At 42.9% G+C, this 23,323-nt stretch overlaps 3 protein-coding genes across 21 annotated transcripts in view; 2 read left to right on the forward strand and 1 right to left on the reverse strand.

Moving 5' to 3' along the window:
* The window catches only part of USP3 (ubiquitin specific peptidase 3), a 36,460-nt gene extending 31,486 nt beyond the window's left edge, over positions 1-4,974 (forward strand). For 2 of the 3 annotated variants that reach the window (XM_079953347.1, XM_079953348.1), the window contains exons 13-15: positions 467-580; positions 693-760; positions 2,213-4,974. In XM_079953347.1, the coding sequence (XP_079809473.1) occupies positions 467-580; positions 693-760; positions 2,213-2,378 (348 nt within the window). In that variant the 3' untranslated portion in view covers positions 2,379-4,974. The remainder of the gene's footprint in view (positions 1-466; positions 581-692; positions 761-2,212) is intronic. The other variant, XM_079953349.1, reaches the window with a different exon arrangement.
* Positions 4,975-5,126: 152 nt separating this feature from the next.
* Positions 5,127-14,716, forward strand: FBXL22 (F-box and leucine rich repeat protein 22). Its single transcript, XM_079953501.1, has 2 exons — positions 5,127-8,223; positions 13,360-14,716. The coding sequence occupies exons 1-2, from the start codon at positions 7,889-7,891 to the stop codon at positions 13,703-13,705; spliced, it is 681 nt and encodes a 226-aa protein (XP_079809627.1). The 5' UTR covers positions 5,127-7,888; the 3' UTR covers positions 13,706-14,716.
* HERC1 (HECT and RLD domain containing E3 ubiquitin protein ligase family member 1) overlaps positions 14,620-23,323 on the reverse strand; it is a 107,490-nt gene continuing 98,786 nt past the window's right edge. For 11 of the 17 annotated variants that reach the window (XM_079953075.1, XM_079953080.1, XM_079953070.1 and 8 more), the window contains 8 exons: positions 22,821-22,990; positions 21,660-21,850; positions 21,226-21,391; positions 19,485-19,561; positions 18,320-18,572; positions 17,902-18,054; positions 16,570-16,875; positions 14,620-15,261 (listed from right to left, as the gene is read on the reverse strand). In XM_079953075.1, coding sequence (XP_079809201.1) covers positions 15,076-15,261; positions 16,570-16,875; positions 17,902-18,054; positions 18,320-18,572; positions 19,485-19,561; positions 21,226-21,391; positions 21,660-21,850; positions 22,821-22,990 — 1,502 coding nt within the window. In that variant the 3' untranslated portion in view covers positions 14,620-15,075. The remainder of the gene's footprint in view (positions 15,262-16,569; positions 16,876-17,901; positions 18,055-18,319; positions 18,573-19,484; positions 19,562-21,225; positions 21,392-21,659; positions 21,851-22,820; positions 22,991-23,323) is intronic. The other 6 variants (XM_079953066.1, XM_079953081.1, XM_079953077.1 and 3 more) reach the window with 1 other exon arrangement.

Raw genomic sequence — 23,323 nt, forward strand, 5'->3', positions numbered from 1 at the left:
GAGAGCTTGTAGAGAAAAGTTTGAACTTGTTGCCTGTTCCTTGGAAGCTTTGGAAGAAGCCTGATTTGCTTCAGAGAAGGTCCAAATCTCTTCAAAACAAGCCACTTTGAAAGTGCACGCTTTGACCAAAGTGAATGCACACCCCAAACCTGAAGTGGGATGTTGCTTCAGTGTTCATTCTGCGGTAAAATAGCTTGTATCTCAGAGCCGCAGTACTTTGTCGTTTTTGCTACTACATATGGGCCTTTTCGGGGGAGGAGGGGAAATGTTTTATTTCTGGAATTTTATCTTTAAGCAAACTTGGAAGTTTCTGCTAGGATCATGTGGATATAAATGTGACAGCTACTTTGCTATGATATGCTCTTGACATGCAGAGGAGGTGGCAGGTCTGTTGTTTTTAAAGTACTCCTCCATTAAGGAATTTGTGGCATGTCCTTCGGCTTATGTGCCATTTTTAATTCCACAGGTGCTGTGCTTACATCTAAAACGCTTTCACTGGACAGCTTATCTGAGGAACAAAGTGGACACGTATGTTGAGTTTCCCCTGAGAGGCCTAGACATGAAATGTTACTTGCTAGAGGTACAGTGACTTGTCATGGGGAGCTGCTAGTCAGGGGCCCTGGAATGCTGCTGGGAAATTCTCAATTCCTCTTTTCTCTTGTCTCTCTTCCTTGTCCCCATCCCAATTGCAGCCAGAAAACAGTGGTCCAGAAAGCTGTCTGTATGACCTTGCAGCTGTGGTGGTGCACCACGGTTCAGGGTGAGTATGATTGCACCCTGAAGGGACTTTTGCCTTTCTGAGTTGATGATTGAAAGGCTTCTCTGCTGTAAAACCTGCATCACTCTACTGGGAACCAGGCATTAATTGAAAAAGAATGTATGGAAACGACTGGAAGTGGTGACTAGAGAGGGAGCCTTGCTATGTCAACCTAATCTAACCTAATCTATGCAGAATGACCTTGTTAGCTTTGCTTATCTTATTAAATCCTATTTTAAGTTTAACAAATCAATAAAGAGATGCAACACTTTGCCTGAAAATATTGTCTGTGGTCCTGATTGAAATTTTATACTTCACAATCTTATTTGAGTTACTTAAATGAAATGGAAATCCATTTAATTCCTACATGAGAGGTAGCTGGTCACATTTGATTTTTTGTTTAAAAGTGCAGTCATCCAGGTGAGAAGCAGCTTGTTGTCAGAGGAGCTGTTATTTTTTTTCAAAAGGAGAGCTCTCATATCTAGAAGACAAATGCCTCTTGATCTAGATTGGAGTCAAAATAAATTAACACACAAAAAGATAATTCAGAATTAGAACTATTTAAATGTGGTTTGGGATCTTGGTTCTTTCCCAAGACCCTGAATGGATTACAATCCAGCTGCCTTCACATTATATGGTCTGACTGTAACTGACCAGGCTACACTCTCAAAAATGATGTAGGCTGATTAGTGGCTGGTCTGTTAGACTTGGGCCTGAGATGTGGGTTCCACTTGCTACGTGGCCCTGGGCAAGTCCCATGACCCCAAAAGGGCTCCTGCTTGTAGCAACAGAAAAAGAAAATGCAGTGCTGAATAGCCTCTGGCAAAAACAGGGCCGGAGGTTCTTCCTGAATAAGCCAACAGCATCAACTAAATAAGTCATATTTATTTTTCTCTATGACATGGGGAGAGGTAGCCACTCTTGCTTCATGCACCAGGCATTGTGGAGACCCTAGCTGGTTGATTATGGGCTAAACTGCTGGCAAATTTAAGGAGACTGTCATTTTCCGCCTTGGCTAAGTGCTGGGAATAGAAGTAGAGAAGTATTCTAGTCAAAAAGTAAGGCAGTGAAGACCAAACTAATGGAGAGCACGCCCAATGGATGAGCAGGCAGGACTGAAGAGGTGCAGACTTTTCCCAGTGGATGCTTCAGACTTGCATAAGCCCAGCCTTGAGAGTGAGCAGGAGGAGAGAACCTCTTCCACCAACAGCGTTTATCTTTGCATGGCTATGTGCCTAAGGCTCCTGAGCATTAGAAGGCATTCTGGAAATGTTTCATATCAGTGTTTGCGTTGGATGTATCCAATGGAGGAAAAGGCAGTTGAGGCATGGCAAGTATTTTAAGATGAGGGAAATAGCTAAAACCAGGATCCTTCCCCATGACCTGTTAGCCTTATTTTTAAAATAGAAAGCAGTGAGTTAATTTCCCTCATGCTTTGTTTCTTGATGTTCTCAGGGTTGGCTCTGGACATTATACAGCCTATGCGACTCATGAAGGCCGATGGTTCCATTTCAATGACAGCACCGTGACGCTGACTGATGAGGAGACGGTGGTGAAAGCCAAGGCTTACATCCTCTTCTATGTAGACCGGCAGGCCAAATCGGCATCTGATAAACTTTAATACCTCTTCCTGCCCTGTGCATATCAAGTCCATCAGACAAAACATTTCCAATCCTCCACAGATACTTGATCCAAGACTCTTGATTTCATTGTGCACTTTTCATTTTTTTTCTTGTGGGTTCTGGTTTTATTTTGTCAGTAGTAGAGTATTTGATTTGTTAACATGGACACAAGCTAACTGTTGTTAGTCATACCAGGAAAAAAAACACCACCTCATTTGCTACTTCAACCCAATTTTTATATATAGTTTCAAGAGCTACTTTAGTTGTTTGACTTTGTATATCATTGTATATCAATGTTGGAGTTTGCTTTCTGAAGGCACATTTACATCAAAGAAACTTGAATCCTTCTAATAAGCACATTTGTGTACCTAATTATGAAATAGTCTGGAGGCTTTCAACTGTTTGGGAAGGCTTTTTTTCTTAAGATCAAGGACTTGTACAAACACTTTATGTGTGGACAGTTGTTTGGCTGCCTGTAAAAAGAAAAGGAGTGTATGAATTGTGGCCTCATTCAGCAGGCCATGTAATCGCTGCTACTCTTTGTCTATGGAGGCTGCTTTCTTTCAAAATTCTCTGTACTTTAGTAGCTGGCTTCATTGTTTATCATAGGAATTTGCTCCATTTTTTCATTTCTCCTTTAAAGCAAGAGGAAAGATTAGTGTTCTACAGCGATTAAGCTATAAAAAAGCTGAGAAAATTCAGGATTTGCTAGTCTTTCCATTAAGATTAGAACTGTGTGTTTAATCCATCTCGTAATACTATCATGCATCATTTTGTCTTGTGATGCCTTGAAGGTAGAATGGAATAGGTAAAATTGCTATCCCTGTATCATGGAAGCAGCAGTCTTGGGTGACTGCAAATGTAGAGACTATAGTCTTCACTAGTATTAATAATCCCTGTTGCAGCATTGCAATCCTGGGTTCCTTGTTGGCATTTCTTTGCTCTGCATCTTGTGGTTTGTTGCTGCAGATTTGGTTTACAGTTGTAAGGAGCCCAGCCCAGCAGGGATTTTGGCTCTCACTGACTAGTTCAAATGAACAGAAGGGTGCTCTCTTGCAACTCTATTTTGAGGAGAGGCTGGCCCCCTCAGATTGTGCCCATGTGCTTTACACATACTTGATTGCTTTTTCACACACCCAATAGGAAATTATAGCACCATTTTGTGGTGCTATGCTCACCCCAGGGTTTCAAATTAGAGAAGAGAATCAGGTCGCTGGAGTTTGTAATGAACCTCTGTGATGCCCAAAGGGTCCATGGTAGGGTTATGATCAAGTTCCCTGGGATTATAACCCTGAATTAGCATCTGCTTAAGTGAGGAGGCAGAGCGAAAACATCAGGTCACATTATGTGCTATATTTCCTCAGCACCAGCTCCTGCTGGAATTAAGGAGGAAGCTTCAGAAAGTAATGTAAATGTGCCTTTCTTAAAAATTGGCTATGTTAAATAGCTGGGTCTGGTTCTCATTTCTCCCCTTTCTCTTCCACCTTTTGCCTCCCTCTTCCCCTCCTCCTTTTTTGTCATGTTATCTTTCCCCTGTGTGAAGACCTTCTTTCTTTTTGGAATGTGGCAGTTGAAATGCAATGCACTTACTTGTTCCTGTTTTTGAAGCCGTCTGTGCGGTGGCTCAGGCACGTCAGTTTGGACAAAGAAGCCTTTTCCTAATTTAGCTCCACCCACCCCTGCAAACGCAAATGTCTAATCAGTGAGTTGTGGCAACACAAGTTATTTCTCTTCCTGGTGGAGATTTCCTTATCCGCTGGATTATACTCAGTGAGTCGTGTCAAAGTGACAGATTTGAAGCAGTCAAAGTGTGTACTGCGCCTGGATTAGTATTTTATTTTTACCCTTGTTTGTATAACCTGAGTCTAAAGGGGAGGGTGGGGGGACTTTTTCAGTTCTGCCACCTCAGCTACCAGGTGTAGCACTGCCAGCCAGTGACAGTTATGGGCAGGAATGTGCAGCTGGTAATATAGGTAAGCACTAGAGATGCTCTCTGAAAAAGCACTGGCTTAGTTCACGCTAGTTATCAACACTTCCCAATTAAAGGTTGCTCCCCTGTGTAGTTGTTGGGAACCATGCCCTGTCTTAACCCCCTCCACCCACCCCATTTCCTGCAAGATGAAGCCTGTCTGCTTCACAAATAGTCCACCACCACCACCCCCAAAGGTGCTCTGCCCAGGAAGTTCTGTTGATGGACCAGAGTGTTTCCATTCCACAGACAAAAGGATTAGGCAACTAAGACCCCACTACAAAGGTAAGAGGCGGTCAGACTTTCAGGCACTTGTGGTGACTGGTTGGAAATGGCAGTGTGGTGCTTTTCTCTCTCCCCCCCCCCCCCCCTGTTCTCTCTCTTTCACTCTCTCGCTCTCACTGGAGTGGTGATATGCATCTTGAATACCCTTTGGTGCCTGCGTGCATGAGAGGGACCTTGGGGTTCTAGTGCCATAGCTGTGATTGTTTGCCATTAAAATATTGTGTGTAATCCTCGGTGAGGACTGTTGAGCATTTCGGAAGAGGATTGTTGGCCACAATTCAAATTCCTTCATAGAACATATTCCTCTGAAAGATTTGCCATTAAAGTCTTTTCTCTCTGTGCTCATTGTGTGAGAATCAGTTTTCCTGAGCTTCTGGAAGAAGAGCCCTTTAATGAACTAGATTTACATTTTTGATCAGGGCAACTAAGAATTGACAGAAGTTCCTGGAAAAGCTCCAGGAAAGCTGGCAGGGAACTTTTTGTAAAAGCTGGTGGAACAGGTTTTTTTCAAGGCCGGAACTGGATCATACTTGTATAACAGGATTGCCATACTTTGAAGAGCAAAAAAAGAGGAGACATTCCTTAGGTGGAAACATGCATACATTTAAGTGGTTAACATTTTATTATAGCACAATCACGTATCAAAATATGTACAATTACTCAAAGAAAAACAATATCCTAGTAATGCTTTGAAACTGTTGGAATATAACATTTAAACCACATTAAGTAAGCTTTCTTTATTTTTTAATCCTAAATATTATTTCTAATACTTTTAGGATATTGGGAAATCTTCCAGTGTTTGTGTTCATTATGCAGAACATGACATACTTCAGTTTTGTTTCCTAAATGTAAGCCAAAAATGTTAGATTCCAATCAGTTTAAAGCACTGATAATTTTCCAGAAAACTCTTCACCACTGCTAAGTTAAGGAGGGAGACCAGAAGGACCGAGAGGCCACATGCCCAGGGCCCGATGCAACCAGGGGTGCAGGAGAGAGGCCAAACTACAGGAGCTGCGCTCCAGCAGAAAATCCTTTGCAGCCTAAGAGCCTGGCTTCTCCTCCCTCTTCTCCCCCAGGGATTTGCCTGCCTCCCTCACTCTGGAATCCCATGCTCCACACGCACAAATGATGTTTCCTTCTTCCCTAAGTCTGACCAGTGGAGGGTGGTGTGGAAGAGGAGGAGGAGGAAGTGGCTTTGGCGTTGCGGCTCTAACCTGCCAGCCAAGTCCCAGCAAAGCACACTAGCTCCAGCAGGAGCCCGGATTTGACAGCTCCTTTTTGCTGCCGCTTCTCCCCTGCTGCGTGCACAACTCCTCGCTCCAGCCAGCCGCCAAACCCAGACATTTTGCCAAATTTATAAATTCTGCCTGGAGAGAAATTTTGACCATGAAAAAGAGGTTGTGTCCAGGAAAAACCAGACATATGGCATCTCTATGTATGCAGAGTATGTTTGGCTAAATATTTCTTGTAGGTTCCTCCTCTTTGCAGACTCGATACAAAGATTGCATTATTTATTTTAGTCAGCTGTTGTGTGTTTGCATCCTTGATCATTTAGAACAGCTGTGTGGAGCCTTTCTGTAGAACAGCCCCTGTCCAGTCAATTACGGCCTCTCATCCCCATCAGGGGTTCTTGGAAGGGGCTCCAAGAGGAACGGCTTCCTTTCATTTCCATTCTCTTGTACCTCCACTGAAGTTTCTGTTCCTTTTTAAGGGAATAAGTTTCACTTGGGGCTGTGGGTTGTGCTTCATGAAGAACCCAGATGGGCATTTGCAGGGCGTGTGGTCAGTGTGTCAGACTAGCCCATGAGTGACCAGGGTTCAAATCCCCACTCAGCAGAGAAGTTCCCTGGGTGACTGGGCTACATCACGATACAATAATCTTTATTGTCATTGTCCCATGCAGCACAACAAAATTGAAAAAATCTACACCAGACATTCAAAAACTAACAAGCCAGCTATCCCAGCCTGGTTAACGCCCTAAAAACTCTGATACCCCATAATTAAATACAATATACTCCCATAGAGACTACCTTACACTGCGTTTAAAACCAAAATCACATTTGGATAGAAACAAGGTGCTTCTGAGGGTAAAAAGAGGGCAAGACAGTTTCTTGAAGGAAATGTGAGATACAGATGCAATAATGAATCAAAGAGGACACAGGGAGCGACACGGCTGCCTCCCCTCCTCAAGATGCAAAGGAGCTGAATGGATTAATTTTTGCCCAGATCTTTTCTTCTCACAGGCTGGGTCTGTCTGTCCTTGGAGATGTTTAAATATAACAAAGGCCAAGCTGGAGCCTTGGGTGCCAGAGCAGGTGCCTTAAAGCAGCTTCTGGCTGGCAGTAGCTGGTCACACCCAAGCAATGGGAAGGTGGGCTTCAGTTCTGTAGTTTGCATCCAGGCAGGCAGCAAGGTAGGAGAGCAGAACTACTTCACAAATGACTGGGTGAACCTTTTAACTCCTAACCAAGCTCAGAGCTCTCATCATTTCTTGGAAGTCTCTGGAAATTTTACTTCTCATCTCTGTTTAACCAAATACATGAACTATGTAGCTGAAGTGTCCCATTCTGCAACATGATGAGACCTTCACAACAAAAAATAACAGTACCTGCCCCCCCCAAGCTAGCAATAACCACTCCATCATTTGAGAGCTCCTGACTTTTAAGTAATGACTGTATCCAGCTGTTGTCCAGCAAACTAGGTGCTGCTCATCCAGGGCTTTGAAGCAGAGAGTCTTAAACTTGCATTGTAGAATCTCAGTGGATTTATATAGTGTGTAAATCTTGGCTGTCTCCCCCATGTGGGCTGCCTTTGGTGCACAGCCATTCTTTGAAATCAGGAGCTGCCCTGGTATGATGTGAACCAGCTACAGACCTTTTACAGGGGAAGCAGTGGCTTTATCCATCATGTGACATAAACAGATGGGTGGGCTGGGAAGTGCTCTAAACAAGCAGAAACCACCTCCTAAACATGAATAGTCTCGGAGGCGAATAAATCCTTTTAAGGCAAGATTTGACTAAACTAAGCCATTTTGCTCCTGCTCTAGCCATTCCACGGGGAGAAGAGACTGAGTCTGCAGCCACTCCCCTTGATCCTTGCCCTTTTTTGAAACGCCTTTGCCAGCTGGCAGCCAAAAATAGCTTCCATTCCACACCATATTTGTGCAAGAGACCAGAAGTGACTTGGAAGCCGTTCAGGCCTCCTGTCTTGTTGCTGAAACATACCATACCTTCTCCCTACAGCCACTCCGTGGCAATGCATATCACACAGATGAATTGGGAATGCCTTCTGCACATCTTCTCCTTTTTGGATAAAAAGAGCAGGAAAAATTTAGCCCAGACTTGTGTTAAGTTGTTCAGGGTCTTTCAGGATCCCTCGTTATGGCCTCTGCTGCATTTTCATTCTCCTGCAGAACTGACCAAGAACAACTTTGTTCTGGGACCAGCCTTGCGCCACCTCTCCATCTGCTGGCATTCCAGCCAAGTCAAAGTGTGCAACGTTGAGAACTGGATGAAGAGCACCTTGCAGCAGAACATCTGCAAGACCCACGAGGACATAGTCAATAACTTTTTACAACAAGTTTGCAACAGGTAAGTTCTTGGGCTGTGAAATGCTTCATAAAACGGGTGGCTTCTGTGATAGATGGGAGTTGCATAGGCTGCAGTTGTACGATCTGATTCCTCTTAGATTTTCTGCGGTTTCACATCAGAATCACAGTACTTTTGTTTACATGCATTTCTTGAGTACTCTTCAATCATTGTAACAGGCAGTACAACACAATATTTCTAGTAGGGTTCTTCCTATTCTTATCCCTTATTTCCTCCCCATGGGACCATTCCAACATCTTTTTAAAGTGAAAAAATCAAATCAGGCATAGCCTTCTATGCTTTGGAATTTCCAGCATGTGCTTTATATTGGCCAGCTACTCCAAGCAGTTTTCAAATGGATGTTATTGCCCTCCAGCTAAAGCAAACGAATTTTGGGCCCCTCCTTCATTTCACTGTAGGAAGATTAACTATTGATAGCCTTGAAAAAAGGAAATATGGACTGAGACTGGGAAACACAGAGTTTTTGAACTTTACAGAGGCAAAGATTAAGAAATATGAGGACATTACAGAAGCAGGAAGGGACTAGTTAAAATTGAATGAAATGTTCAAAATCAAAAAAAATGGTTTTATGAATCAAAGCTGACAATTTGAAAGGGGGTTATAGAGAACACAGAAAAATTGATTTCTAGAATGTATAAATTGTTATTAGAGTGGGAAACAAAATATGTGCTGGTAAAACCAGGAATGATACATAAGGCAAGGGATATAGGAATATAATAGTGAACTGAGTGCATGGGATAAACTATGGAACTAAAATGTACTGCGTGTTATACATTAAAAGAGAATTATATGGGGAAACCCAGCCAGATGGTGGGGTATTATTAATAATAATAATTTTAAAAGTATGAAAATAATATATAGGTGGTATCTAGCACCTAGTAAGTTGCCGAAGATATATAAGTCAGAACTAGATACTGCTGGAAGTGTAAGGAAAATTGAGGTACCTTCTACCATATGTGGTGGACATGTAAAGTAGTGAAAGGCTTCTGAGAGATGATTTATAATGAAATTATTTTTTGGGTGAAAAGGTCTTTTATAAAAATACCAGAAGCTGTTATTTTAGGAATAATTGGTTCAGGTATACCCAGTGATCTGAAAAATATTTTAATGTATGCAACAACGGAAGCCTGAATGGTGTACGCTAAAAAAATGAAAGGAGGGCACAATACCAACAAAGGAAGAATGACAGATGAAATTAATGCTAGACTAACTGATAGAATAACAACAGGAACAAAAAGTCTTTAAAGAAGATTAGGAAAAAATTGTGGAGTATTTGAAAAATTATTGTAAGCAACTTAAAATGTTAGCAGGATTAGAACAAATTTAGCAGTAAAATTATAAATGGAGGAAAAACTGGAAGAGAAAGAATAAGGAGAAAGAAGAGAACGAATAAGGAGTACAGTTTGGTATTTCCTAGGTATTTGTTCTAAGAAGGCGTCTGATTTCTTTTGAGCTTAATTTTTTTTTGAGTTCGTTATATGCCATCTCCCCTTTTTTTGGACACATTTACAATTCCACCACATATAAATTAGCATATCCTCTATTTCTGAACACTTCCAACACAAGTTGGATCTTTTCTTGTACATTCTAGAGATTTTACTGGATGTCAGAAACCATCTGTAAGGTCATTTTCTGGATATTCTCTTTAATTGTGTAACATGCCCCCAAAAATATTGTCTTCCAGTATTTCCCATGTAGATAGCTCAATATTATGTCCAATATCTGATGCCCAATGTATCATTGCTGCCTTCACTAACTCATCTTTTGTTTCCCATTCTAATAGGATTTGGTATACTCTTGGTAAGTTTCTTGGTTGCTTCCTAATAGTGTGCTTTCAAACTCTAACCCGCCTTCCACAAACCCTCTTTCTTTATCTCTCCTATATATCTTGCTTGAGTATACTGAAACCAGTGTGTGACTACTCCTGTTAGTAGCTCTCAATTTTTGAGTCTGGTAGTGTCATCCTTAAATTCCAGTAAGTCCTTATATGTCCCCCATTTTTCCTCCAGATTGATCTTTTATTGCTACCACCTCTATTGGGGATACCCAGCATGGGTTCTTTCTTTCTAACAGGTCTTAGTAGCTACTCCATACACTGTGTAGACTTCCTAATCATATGGTTGAAGCAGCCTTTATGTACTTTATTGTTGTTTAGTCGTGTCCGACTCTTCATGACCCCCTGGACCAGAGCATGCCAGGCACTCCTGTCTTCCACTGCCTCCCGCAGTTTGGTCAAACTCATGTTGGTAGCTTCGGGAACACTGTCCAACCATCTCGCCCTCTGTCGTCCCTTTCTCCTTGTGCCCTCCATCTTTCCCAACATCAGGGTCTTTTCCAGGAAGTCTCCTCATGAGGTGGCCAAAGTATTGGAGCCTCAGCTTCACAATCTGTCCTTCCAGTGAGCACTCAGGCCTGATTTCCTTCAGAATGGAGAGGTTTGATCTTCTTGCAGTCCATGGGACTCTCAAGAGTCTCCTCCAGCACCATAATTCAAAAACATCAGTTCTTTGGCAATCAGCCTTCTATATGGTCCAGCTCTCACTTCCATACATCATTACTGGGAATACCATAACTTTAACTATATGGACCTTTGTCGGTAGGGTGATGTCTCTGCTTTTTAAGGTGCTGTCTAGGTTTGTCACTGCTTTTCTCCCAAGAAGCTGGTGTCTTTTAATTTCGTGACTGCTGTCACCATCTGCAGTGATCATGGAACCCAATAAAGTAAAATCTCTCACTGCCTCCATTTCTTCCCCTTCTATTTGCCAGGAGGTGATGGGACCAGTGACCATGATCTTAGTTTTTTTGATGTTGAGCTTCAGACCATATGTTGCGCTCTCCTTTCACCTTCATTAAAAGGTTCTTTAATTCCTCCTCATTTTCTGCCATCAAGGTTGTGTCATCTGCATATCTGAGGTTGTTGATATTTCTTCCGGCAGTCTTAATTCCGGTTTGGGATTCATCCAGTCCAGCCTTTCGCATGATGAATTCTGCATATAAGTTAAATAAGCAGGGAGACAATGTACAGCTTTGTCGTACTCCTTTCCCAATTTTGAACCACTCAGTTATTCCATATCCAGTTCTAACTGTAGCTTCTTATCCCATATAAAGATTTCTCAGGAGACAGATGAGGTGATCAGGCACTCCCATTTCTTCAAGAACTTGCCATCATTTGCTGTGGTCGACACAGTCAAATGCTTTTGCGTAGTCAATGAAGCAGAAGTAGATGTTTTTCTGGAACTCTCTAGCTTTCTCCATAATCCAGTGCATGTTTGCAATTTGGTCTCTGGTTCCTCTGCCCCTTCAAAATCCAGCTTGCAATTCTGGGAGTTCTTGGTCCACATACTGCTTAAGCCTGCCTTGTAGAATTTTAAGCATAACCTTGCTGGCGTGTGAAATGAGTGCAATTGTGCGGTAGTTGGAGCATTCTTTGCTACTGCCCTTCTTTGGGATTGGGATGTAGACTGATCTTCTCCAATCCCTCTGGCCACTGCTGAGTTTTCCAAACTTGCTGGCATATTGAATGTAGCACCTTAACAGCATCATCTTTTAAAATTTTTAATAGTTCAGCTGGAATAGCATCACTTCCACTGGCCTTTACTTTAGTTTACTCTTGTACAAATAACTGTGCCAACCAAACCTCAAGTCATATCCTTCTAAATCCAGAGTCCTCGCATCTTTAAATTCCACCCACTCCTTCATTCACACCAGGCATGCTGCCTCATAATATTTTTAAATCTGGGAGGGGAAATCCCCCTCTACTCTTCTCATCTATCAAAATTTTGTACTTGATCCGGTTATAGAATACAGCTCATGAAGCCAGAGACCGTAGCACACACAGTTTCTGATGTGTATAACCTGGCTCTGAATGTTGCTCTGTGTTCTTCAGTAAAATTTCAATAGCCTGAGCTTGTGGGGTAGAGTGTTCTACACAGCCAATCTGAGGTCTATCAAGCAATTCTCCCAACTCCTGGAGCAGCTGAAAGACTAACAAATATTAGGGCATAAGATGCCCTTACATTAGGGTCCATTAGATGCCCTTACAGGGTCCATTCACACAGATTGGTATTGAACAGCAGAAAAGCTTAAGTAGCCAATCTGTGTATGCACCCTCCTCTTAGGTTGCTGAATGGTGAAGTCTTCCTAAGACTGCAAGGCAGAGAAGTAGCCTCCATGCACTTGTGATGGCTATATTCTGCCTCTAGCTACCAGTTATGAGGAAACATCAGGAGGGCTTCTGCTCTCTTGCTGGGCAGAATGCAAGCAGGGAATGCTGTAAGATGATAGGTCTGTGGTCTGATCCAGCAGGTTCACCTTTGCATGACTTTACCTCACTTAAGTTGGAATAACCTTCCCAGTATGTTTAACTAGCTTATATTTGATATGTTCTAAATATTTTGAGGTTAGCTAGATTATAATATTGGGAGATGCTGCAGAGGAATATTCCCTATTGGTCTGATGCTGCAAATGCAACAGTTTTGTGGAACCTAATGGATTAAAATTTATTCTGGCATAAGCTTTCTGGAGCAGGGAAAGGGAATTCATGGCCCTCTAGCTGTTAGTATAAATAAAAAATTATCATCATCATTACCAAACTGAAGCTCCCAAATTAGTCATCCTGGAATTAGAAAGTCCACTTGATTAGATGCTTGAAGCATTATCCTAAGTTACATCCATAGCTATACATACATGGTTTGGAGAGGGTTTTGTAATAATAATAATAATAATAATAATAATAATAATAATAATAATAATAATAATAATTTATTATTTATACCCCGCCCATCTGGCTGAGTTTCCCCAGCCATTCTGGGCAGCTTCCAATCAAGTGTTAAAAACAATACAGCATTAAATATTAAAAACTTCCCTAAACAGGGAAGTTGTACGTTAGAGGGAAATTAATGGCCATTGTTAATGCAATTTATTACTGTATTCTATGGGCTGTTTGCTCCTAGAGAACATGGTCAGTATAAAGTCTCATTTGAAATAGTGCTATGTTTTCTGCTTCATATAGATATGGACCAGAGTTTGAATTGGCTTCAGTGGAGTGAGGGGTAGAGGACTTTAGCACTGTGTGGCTTACGTTTTTACTTTTCTAACCTATAGCATTCATTCTTTCAGATGCCCCAACTTGCTGTCTTTGATGCTGTCTGGATGTGGCCATGTCACGGACGACTGTATCACGCTGCTTCTGATGAGCTGCTCCTGTCTGAGCACTCTCCAACTTGAAAATTGTGTCCAGATAACTGACCGGACTTTGGAAGCTGTAATCCTCTACGCTACGTCTTTAGAAATTTTACATGTGGACTTCTGCAGGAATATAACTGAGGCTGGTTTGCAGCAAGTCCGTAAAAATCGGCCATTGCTCTCTCTAAAAGCAGAGAGAAGTGCAGACATGATCCCAGACAAAAAGCCAGGCAGCAACTCGCCTGCAGAAAAAGCGTTCAAGAAGCTGCTGTGGCACTAAGCCTAGAGAGAAGCTGCCAGGCTCTGTGCTCTTTCTGTTGTGAGATGGTGACCATGTGCATACAGTCACCTGGCTGTTCTCACAAACTCACTAAACTGTGAGAATGGCAAACCCCTGGAGTTAGGTACTCAGAACTAGCAACCTCACAGCTGACTGAAAAGTTTGCAGAGCCAGAGGAATTTGTTAAGTGTGGGGTGTGGGGTGTGGAACAGTTCCTGATGGTTTGGGAACATTAAGTGTTCAATTTCATAAAGTGCTTTGGCTTTTCTGCCTTTTTTTTTAAGGTTACTTAGTAAGATCCAGAAAGAACCCGCTCTTGATGTTGTGAGAATGCATTTTTTCCTCCATTTGGGCAGGGAACAACTGGGTTCCTCCAGCTGTTTGACACCAAACTCTTCCCTGACCATTACTAGCCTTGGGCTGGTGTGAGGTGGAGGGTCCCAGCTGCTTTATTTACTGGAATCTCAAAAATACCTCAAAAACTGACAAAGGAAATTGCTACCTTACAATGGCTTAAACTCTACCGTGTCTCTTAGTGCAAATGATGTAAATCTATTAACTGCAATTCTTCACTACTCTTTACTTTTATACTACCTTCCTTTGAAAGCCCTCTCAGATTACCACTCCTCTGGGACTGTAAGAAAAAGTAGCATTGCCTCCACAGCTGCACAATTAAGACTAATTGTTGAGCCATAAGACAAAAGTCAGTGAACAAAGCACATGTCCTGTTTTGATGTTCCAGCTCTCATTGGAAGTCCTGTAGTTTCATGTGCCAGATTACAGAAGCCTCCATCCCGGTTTCAGCTGTCAACCTCATTTAAGGAAATTAATATACTGTGGAAGACAAACTGGAGACCCAAATGGCAAGCCACAGTTCTGGGTCAGCACCATGTCAAATATTGACAAAACCACAGTTCAGTTCTTGAATTTGCTTTATTTTCTCTGCATAAGGAACCCTGGACAGGCATTTCAAATTAAAACAAAAATAAATATATGAATATTCATGTAAAACTGTCCTTTCTAATGAACAATTATACACAATGTACAACTCTTCATGTTCACTGGGAGGGTTTACAAAATGTACCATTCCCAACAAAAATGCACCAGAAAGGCTCCATGCAAACTTATCAAAAGTGAACAAAAATATGGGGGGAGAGGGAGGGGGAGAAAACCCTTACTGATCTCACTTTTTGCATTTTTTTTTGTTTACAGTCACAAAAAAATAAACACATCTAAGTTTTGTTACATTTAGAGTAACTAAAAAGGTGGCAGCTGTTTATGTTCCTAAAACATCTATTGTTACCATAAAATGGTGTCAACATTGAAATCTGACATGGGCGAAAAAGGCAGATGATTTTTTGTCCACAGAGTTAATAATCTGTGTCTGAGCCCTCAGCGTTGTCCACATTTCGGGACAGCATGTAATTGTCCATATCTATAGACCTGCAATTGTTGATTGCATAGCGCAAACGCTCGGCCATGATTAGCTGACTGGAATAGGGTGGGAGCCTCAGTTGAAAGAAACAAGTCTGTGAGGTAGGCAAGCTGTCGTAAGGCTGTGGAGAGGAAGAGAAAGGAAGACGGTTAAGCAGAAAAGGAAGCAGCCTAGGCTGTTTGGTTTTTTAAGAACCCTCTGGTGTTAATGGTATTGTCATTGTTGTTGATATTAATATTCAAGGGGGAAAATACCTTCCCTTGAACCACCCCAAAGCTCAGGATTCTTCTCGAGATTCATCTGAATCCAGTGTTCACTTCTAAAAACCACCCTTTTCAGAGTTTGCATTGGCAATGCAGGGACAGCTCAGGCAGGTATCTGCTTCGCCTCCTTTCCTCCCAACTCCCTCACTTTGCAATACATACTGGAGGACGGAAGCTGGCAGAGGAGTGTGTGGGGACCAAGATACTACGAGCCAGCCTGAAACTCATGGGGGTGGGGTGGGAGATGTTGAGTGTGGGATTTCCAAACTGGCAATATGATTTGTGCTACCTCTCCCCCATTTCAAAAAATATATACCCTAAGACAGATGCCTACAGCCCAGCTTCTAAAGATCACTTTCTATTCTATGGAGAGATCTAGATCCATCCTATACAGGATAGAAGAGAAGATTTAAAAACAACAACTGGCTGTCATTGTGATAAGATGACAGGAAAGACACCCCCCACACCACATTCTCCTGTAGATTCCCATCAGAGGCCTTTCACCAACACCACACATCTCTCACCTCCCCAGTGGTTCCACAAACAGAGCACAGGAGGAAAAGATCTCAATGGAACCAATAGGGGCTCTGCCACTTTTTAAAAAAGAGCTCCCATGTCCAACCTTCCTTGTGGGCTGGTGTTTGCTGCCTGCCCCATTCCTCTGATGGGCAACTTCATTAGTCCTTTGAATAGCTAAGTTTGGCACGTTGCCCAATCTAGTTGTGCTTCACCACAACTGGTTTTTCCCAAGGGAGCCTTGTTTCAAGCAAGAATTGAATGCCTTCATCTGCAGCATGGAGGAGGGAACCTGTGAGGGCCTCCCAAATGTTGCTCGTCTCCAATTCCCAGCAGCCGCAGTCAGTATGGCCAGTAGCTAGGGGTGATGGAGACAGTACCTAGGGGTGATGGAGACAGACAACATCCGAAGGACCGCAGGTTCCCTGACCCTGATCTAGAGGAAGTTCTTCATCCACTCCCCTGCACAGGCTTTGTCAGTTCAAGATTAGCATTTACATAAACATTCTAAGTCAGTTGAGCCAGATCCCTTAGGCTACCTTCAGTTTCAATATTACGTGTTCAAAAGTTTCAGTGTCCAGTGATTACTAGCTTTCTCTTGCCAGACTGAGGCAGGACAGCAATAAAGAGGAGGAAAAGTGGGACCTTACCCGATCGACCTTCATTATTTGGAAACGCTGAGAGATATCTGCTGTGTTAGCTGGCAGGCGAGATCTTCCTGACACAAACCTCATGAAAAGGACACGCTCCTCATTCGAAAACTCTTCCAGGGTGTGCCAGAACCACTGTACCAGCTGGTGCTGCTCATCAACCTCCCTGTACCGTACAACCTTCTTCAGAACTTCCACAGAAATTTCTGGCATTCCGCAGACCATCTGCTCCAACTGCTTAGCAGTCAGAAGAGAAAGCAAGGGGACTGGGACGATCCACGACATCCCTTCTCGCACTGCAGCCACCTGCAGCCCAGAGAGATGGATTTCAGTAGCGGCACACAGATCTCTACTTTGCAACTACACAATCCGAAGTACAGTCAGTGAAAACACATTTTGGGATGGGTAGCTGGTACCTCATGTAACTAAAATACATCTTCAAAAAGGGAATGCTAGGCCAGAAATGGTGTGACCTTGTGCGCAACTACTGCAGTGTTGTTAAAAGTCCCCTTTTTTGCTGTTCTAGCTTTTGGGGTTTTTTTGTATCTGTTTTAGATCTTTTTGTGATTTGTGTGCAAATTGTTCAGTTTGGTTGTCTATTTCTTGATATTTATTTGTTTATGACTTATGTTGTAGCTATGTATTTCAAGCTGTAAGCTGCCTTGAGCATGGTTTGAACCGTGTAAAGGTGGCATATAAATAAAATTATATATGTATGTATGTACGTATGTACTACTTGAGAAAAACAGCAACACTAGATTCATTGTCAATGATCAAGTCATATTCCAAAAAAGGATATGCATTGAGTTCCGCATGTGTTTGGTAAGAAGCAGGTTTTATGGAGTACTTCCCTAAGAGAGAACTATATTCTTGCAATTGTAGACTAAAAACACTTTTGGTTGGCTCAAGTAACGTTAATGAAGTAGCATAGTGTGTTGTTCTTGTTCTTGTTGTTGCTGTTGTGAATTTCATATAGTCTGCTTTTGAGCTTCACAGAGCTCAGTGACAGGAAGAACTAGTCTTGATGTGGAACTTAAGAGCTTGCATACTCCAGCAGCACAGACTGGACTGTGAGGTATCTTGCTAAATCTCTTTCTCCACTCTACTGTATCATTTAAAAATATTTTTCAAAACTATCTTCCGGATGCATCCAGGTGAGAGCCTATTTGACTATAAACTTTCAGAGGGCAAACCACTGGACCCCTGGATGCAGCAAAGTGACAACACAAAAGTCTTCATAACAGAAAGCAGTCACAAAACTAGGGAAAATTTTAAATTATAAACAGCTATTGAAATAAATGAAAATCTTATAAATACATCTGAGATTCTCACCTGACGGTCAATTTCATGGAGTCTGTACTCGATGGCCCTTTCCACGTACTCCTTTCGGTTTGAAAAAGTAAGTGGGATACTGTTCCCTCCAGGGATTATGGGAACCATTTTTCCATCAGCACTCTGGCCAACAAATGAATCTAAAGGAATCATCTAATTGGAAAGAACAACACTTTTAACACTGGAGTTGTGGCCAACCTTCCAAAATGTCCATATTTATCATTTCACTACTACGCATGGACTGATTTCCACCTTAGCCTAGATTCCAACTATGCATTCTTTTTACTTCTCATTCTACAAGTGCCCCCAAACTAAGTATATGACTTTCAACTCCAGGACCATCATCTTGCATGGCAGCATCTAGCATGCTGACTTCAGGAGGTGGAAACAGTTGGAAAGAGCTTACTGCTTATCTTACCTCATGGAAATTCTCTTCCGTAATCCCACTGTCTTCAATGTGAAGAATGCTGTTGAGGGTTTGCACATAGAGAAGATCCACCTCCTCCAAGTCCTCCAGAGTGAGTGGGATACAGCACAATTGCTTCCAGACCATGGGAGCCAAATGAAGATCTAAAGGCTTCTTGGTACGAATGGCCACACCCATCAGAATGCCCAGGAACTTGAACTGCATCAGATGTTCATCCGAGCAGGCAGAAGGGTTGAAGAGGAACCTTGAAAAGATACAAGGCACAGGAGTGATGTCAATACAGAGGCTTCACTAGAATGGTTACCCAAAGAGTCAGGATCCGAGGGTGTATCACAGGACTCAAGGGACTCTGCATCACTTAAGTGCAGTTTTGTGCGCAGAGATAAATACAGCACCTGCTTGCCCACCAGCTCAAATCCTTGAGACTGTCATGGGCCAATCTGGTGGGGAATCTTATACGCCACAGTAAAAACTCCAAGCACAAACTTGTTCAAATTCCTTTTGAAGCCATTTGTGGCATATGCCCTGAAATCTGGCACAAAATAATATGAATAACCATTTTTAAGATGCTGAAGTTGACGTAAGTTTTTTTTATTTTCAATATTTTTATGCCATTCCATAAACACAAGATCAGTGTCCTTTGATTCTGCCATGTTGAGCTTATCATGTGACTGCCTCAATAAGTAGGGGCATTTTACTGCATTATGTTCTATGAATAAGGGATAGTTTTGTTTAAGACAACCCAGTCTCTTCTGGTTCAGTGGTGGAGTAATTTTCATGCAAACACCTTTTAAAGTGTTTAAATGAACTTTTATTCCAACAGCATACATGGCTGCTTTGCATGGCATGGGTTTGATCTACAAGCTGCTGTATAGTTCAGAGTCTGGGTTCTCTGACAGTGGGTTGCAAATATATCACTAGAGGGCAGCTGCAGATCCAACTCAGGCAATTAAGTTCAGAATCCTGATTGCAATTAGCTGGCCTTCATCCAGTTGTCTACCTTTTACAGTCCAGAGCCAACATCCAACATTTTACTCCCCTTAATACCTAGGTGATTTTACTAAGATCACAGGGACTTCCCTCACTCATTTCAACAGGGCCTGCCTTGAATTCAGAGACTAGCAGCCTTTAAAGAAGAGAACACCTTGCCACTTACCGATCTCTGTTGTAGCCGACTTCAGCTGTTGCGTTTGGGGAAGGAATTAGGAGGTCTACCACACCAGTTTCAAGTTCCTTATAAATTAAGAAAGAGGGACGGAGAGAGAGAGAGAGAGAGAGAGAGAGAGCATTTAAGGCATTATCAAATCTGCCCAAGCATATAAAAGTACATGTTTCCATACTAGCTACAAGAAAAAGGGCCTTTGTAGACCTCACACGCACAAAATTAGTGGTGATTTGATTTAGAGAAACTCAGTCTCAGTGCTTCCAAACTGAATCATGGGACAGGCTTCATTTTAATTTAAAAATATTATAAAACTGTAATTCCATGCTAATGTATGGCATGCTGTAACTATGCAGCAGTAATAGCAGGTAGTGCTATTAGACAGGAATGCCTGGCGTGCTCTGGTCCATGGGGTCACAAAGAGTTGGCCATGACTAAACGACAACAATAGCAACTGCTCGGTCCCTGCTCCTGCCATCCTAGCAGTTCAAAAGCACGTCAAAGTGCAAGTAGATAAATAGGTACTGCTCCAGCAGGAAGGTAAACGGCGTTTCCGTGTGCTGCTCTGGTTCGTCAGAAGCGGCTTAGTCATGCTGGCCACATGACCCGAAAGCTGTCTGTGGACAAATACAGCTCCCTCGGCCAGTAAAGCGAGATGAGCGCCGCAACCCCAAAGTCGGCCACGACTGGACCTAATGGTCAGGGGTCCCTTTACCCTTTACCTTTTTAAGGTCCACAATAGACAGGGTCAATACAAAGTATTTTTCTGGCTGGGAAAACGCTTGCTGCACCCACAAGAAGCCAGAATTTACAAGGAGCAAAATCCAACAAGGAAGTTCTCATGGATGTGAGCCAGAGCTGTAGAAGCACACTTCTCTGGGGTGGGGCCATGTGGTCTCCTCAAGTAAGATCTCTCTGTGTTTCTCTTTGCTGCCTTTAACAATATTGATTATTCTGTAGGAGTATTGGATCCCACATGGTGCTGGTGCACCCCACCTGACCTTTTAAAAACCTCATTTTAACTATGTTGAAATTGGGTTTAAAATCTTTTAAAAAATCATTGGCCTGCCCCCTTTCAGGGACAAATTTGGGGTGGGTGGCCCCCAAGGTGGCCCTGAGCTAATCAGCTTGTTCCAGGGAGCAACAGGGCAGATCTGGGAATCTGTGCATAGCCCGCTGAACAGTCACCTATTTCTGGTAAACAAACAGGGCAGGGAGCCTCTATATGCAAATGGCCAGTTGCAGAGATTATGGAGTTTCCAGAAACACCTTATTTGAATAAGTGCAGGTGTCCCTGGTTATGAGGAGGGCAGATCCCACCAAGAAGCAAGCCATACCTGCCCCCTTGTGGGGATGCCACAGAGTGGCATGCAAGAACATGGGAGACACATTTCTGCTACCTGACTGGCCAACATTATCTCAGCCTGGCTGCTTTCAGTCCCATGGAAGGTCCTCTTATCATAGACTGCCACACTTTTTATTAGATCTATATAGCTATATAAAACTACCGATTTGTTAACCTGCAAAATACCCTCACTTCACACATTTCAGAATCCTGCCGTAAGTAAAAAATGCTGGACTATAATATCACCTTCCAACCCAACAAACCCATTTCCATTCCAAAACAGGGTGGCATTTAATTCAGAATTTTCATCAGGCCAAGGACACATGTGCAGGAGATAAGATTTTGAGGAAGAAACTGAAACCATTTAAAACTATATTGAAAATCAAATACCTGGCACATTTCAGTAATTGTGTCATCAAAGACACCGCCTGCATCATCAGCACCTTCCCCCACTAATTTCACTTTCCAGGCACGAGAGGGCAGGCGGAGGTCCGATGCATTCAGCTTCACAACTTGCCTTGCAATTTGAACAAAAATAGGCTTACATTTCCGACCTCTGTGGGGGAAAAAAATCTGTTAATTTCAACCAAACTTGCTTGGAGGAAAACAAACTACAAGTACTGATTCAGATATGAGGCTAAGCTAAACCATGACTTTGCTTGGGGTTGTGTAGCAGCAGGACCAGAGGGGAGAGCAGTAGCTGCTATCTTTGCTCTGGGCACCCACACGTTTGCCCAGTTGCACTAAGCCATGGTTTTGCATAGTGTTCCATGCTGACTGGGTCCCTCCTACAACACCAGAAAGAAAGAAAAATGCAGCCTGACCTTGTTGAGATCCTTTTGACGGTTATCTGTGGCCCATAGTTTTTCCCCTGAACCATGGTTTTTCCAATGGAGCGGACCATAGGGAGGGTGTAAACTCTCGGTGCAAGTAACGGCCTCAGTTGTCCTTGAACAATCCCCCATGTCCCAGCATTGTAATGGGATGTGCTGTTCTGTAAGAAAAGGAGGACCGCCTGCTTGAGGTCAACAGGCTCTCCAGCCCCAGTGCTTGTTTCCCTCCCTCCCTCAGAACAGCAGACTGGGCTGGAGTCCCTGATGCTCCTGAAAGAGACACCACTGTAGGAGCCACACACAGCAAACATCCCCTTCACAATACTGGCAAACCAAACAGCAAGTTGCAGGAAGGGGGCTCCCCCCCCCCAGCTTAGCCCCTTAACTCAGCCAGCAGCCAGTTTTCCTCTATGGAGTATGAGGCAAAGTGCTTCTTAGAATCATAGAGTTGGAAGAGACCACAAGGGCCATCGAGTCCAACCCCCTGCCAAGCAGGAAACACCATCAGAGCACTCCTGACATATGGTTGTCAAGCCTCTGCTTAAAGACCTCCAAAGAAGGAGACTCCACCACACTCCTTGGCAGCAAATTCCACTGTCAAACGGCTCTTACTGTCAGGAAGTTCCTCCTAATGTTTAGGTGGACTGGGCAGAACCAGCCTCTCTGGACAAGAATCCTGAGGGTGGAGGGGCTGAATTGCACTTGACTTCTCCCCGCCCCCACCTCCCATTGTAATTATGGTGACCTCCTTAGAAACGTTGCATAGGTGTAATTTATTTCCAAGCCTCACTTTCCATTTATATATTTAAGCAAAAATATTTAAAGATATTGACACTTCAAGACTTGGCTTTGACACCAAAGGGTACAATCCACAGAAGGTTTGCCGATATAAGCTTTCATGATGTGAGCTGAGGTTGTGCAAGAGACAACACAACTGTGCACCTCCACAGCCCCCAATCACACAAGCAGAGCTTGCAAGCTGCCCAATGGATTAGCTCGTTCTTTTAGGGAGGTGTGAGTGGGATGACTAGCTGCTAAAAAGATTACTACACACAAGAGATTATGAACCAGTGTAACTAAGGTTGTATTGGAGTGAGATTTTATAAGCTTAAGAATACACCTGTGACAAGGTTATAAATTACGGAACTTTACCTGGTTATTGGGACTGAGATTCAGCAACCTCCATGAGGAGTACATGAGGTCTGAGAAATGGTACAGCAGCCTCAGTCTTGCCCTTACGGTGTGGATGCTCACTTCCTTCAGCGCCCCATACTGAGGCGGGATGGCATCTGGCAAGCCAAGCTGCAAAGGCACTGAGACACCTGCCATCGGAATTAAGAGAAGGGAAGTGTGTGATCCTGCAGCCTCAAAGGCCTTGTGCATATACAACCATTTCTGACAGACCTGTAATGCCAACAAAATGGCACTGGTGGATCTTCAAAGGGAAAAGGACAACAAAGTGCATGAAAGCACCTTTTTGTCAAAATATGACACAATATTATTGCTCATAAATCATATTGGTTGTGTAAATCACCACTAATTGGTGCTATCCCATCCTGCTCCTCTGTCAGCATCAAAAGTCTCAAGAACAGAAGAATCAGGACTCATGTAAATATTGCTTTGCCCCCCCAACCTGGGATTGGCACTGCAGGGAA

This window comes from Podarcis cretensis, assembly GCF_951804945.1.
Source record: "Podarcis cretensis genome assembly, chromosome: 14".
NCBI lineage: Eukaryota > Metazoa > Chordata > Lepidosauria > Squamata > Lacertidae > Podarcis > Podarcis cretensis.

Bases quoted from the DNA above. Each gene is read 5' to 3' on its own strand.
- FBXL22 (XM_079953501.1), top strand. From the start codon at position 7,889: ATGCATATCACACAGATGAATTGGGAATGCCTTCTGCACATCTTCTCC. The intron at 8,224-13,359 runs GTAAGTTCTTGG...TCATTCTTTCAG, and splicing joins TTACAACAAGTTTGCAACAG to ATGCCCCAACTTGCTGTCTT.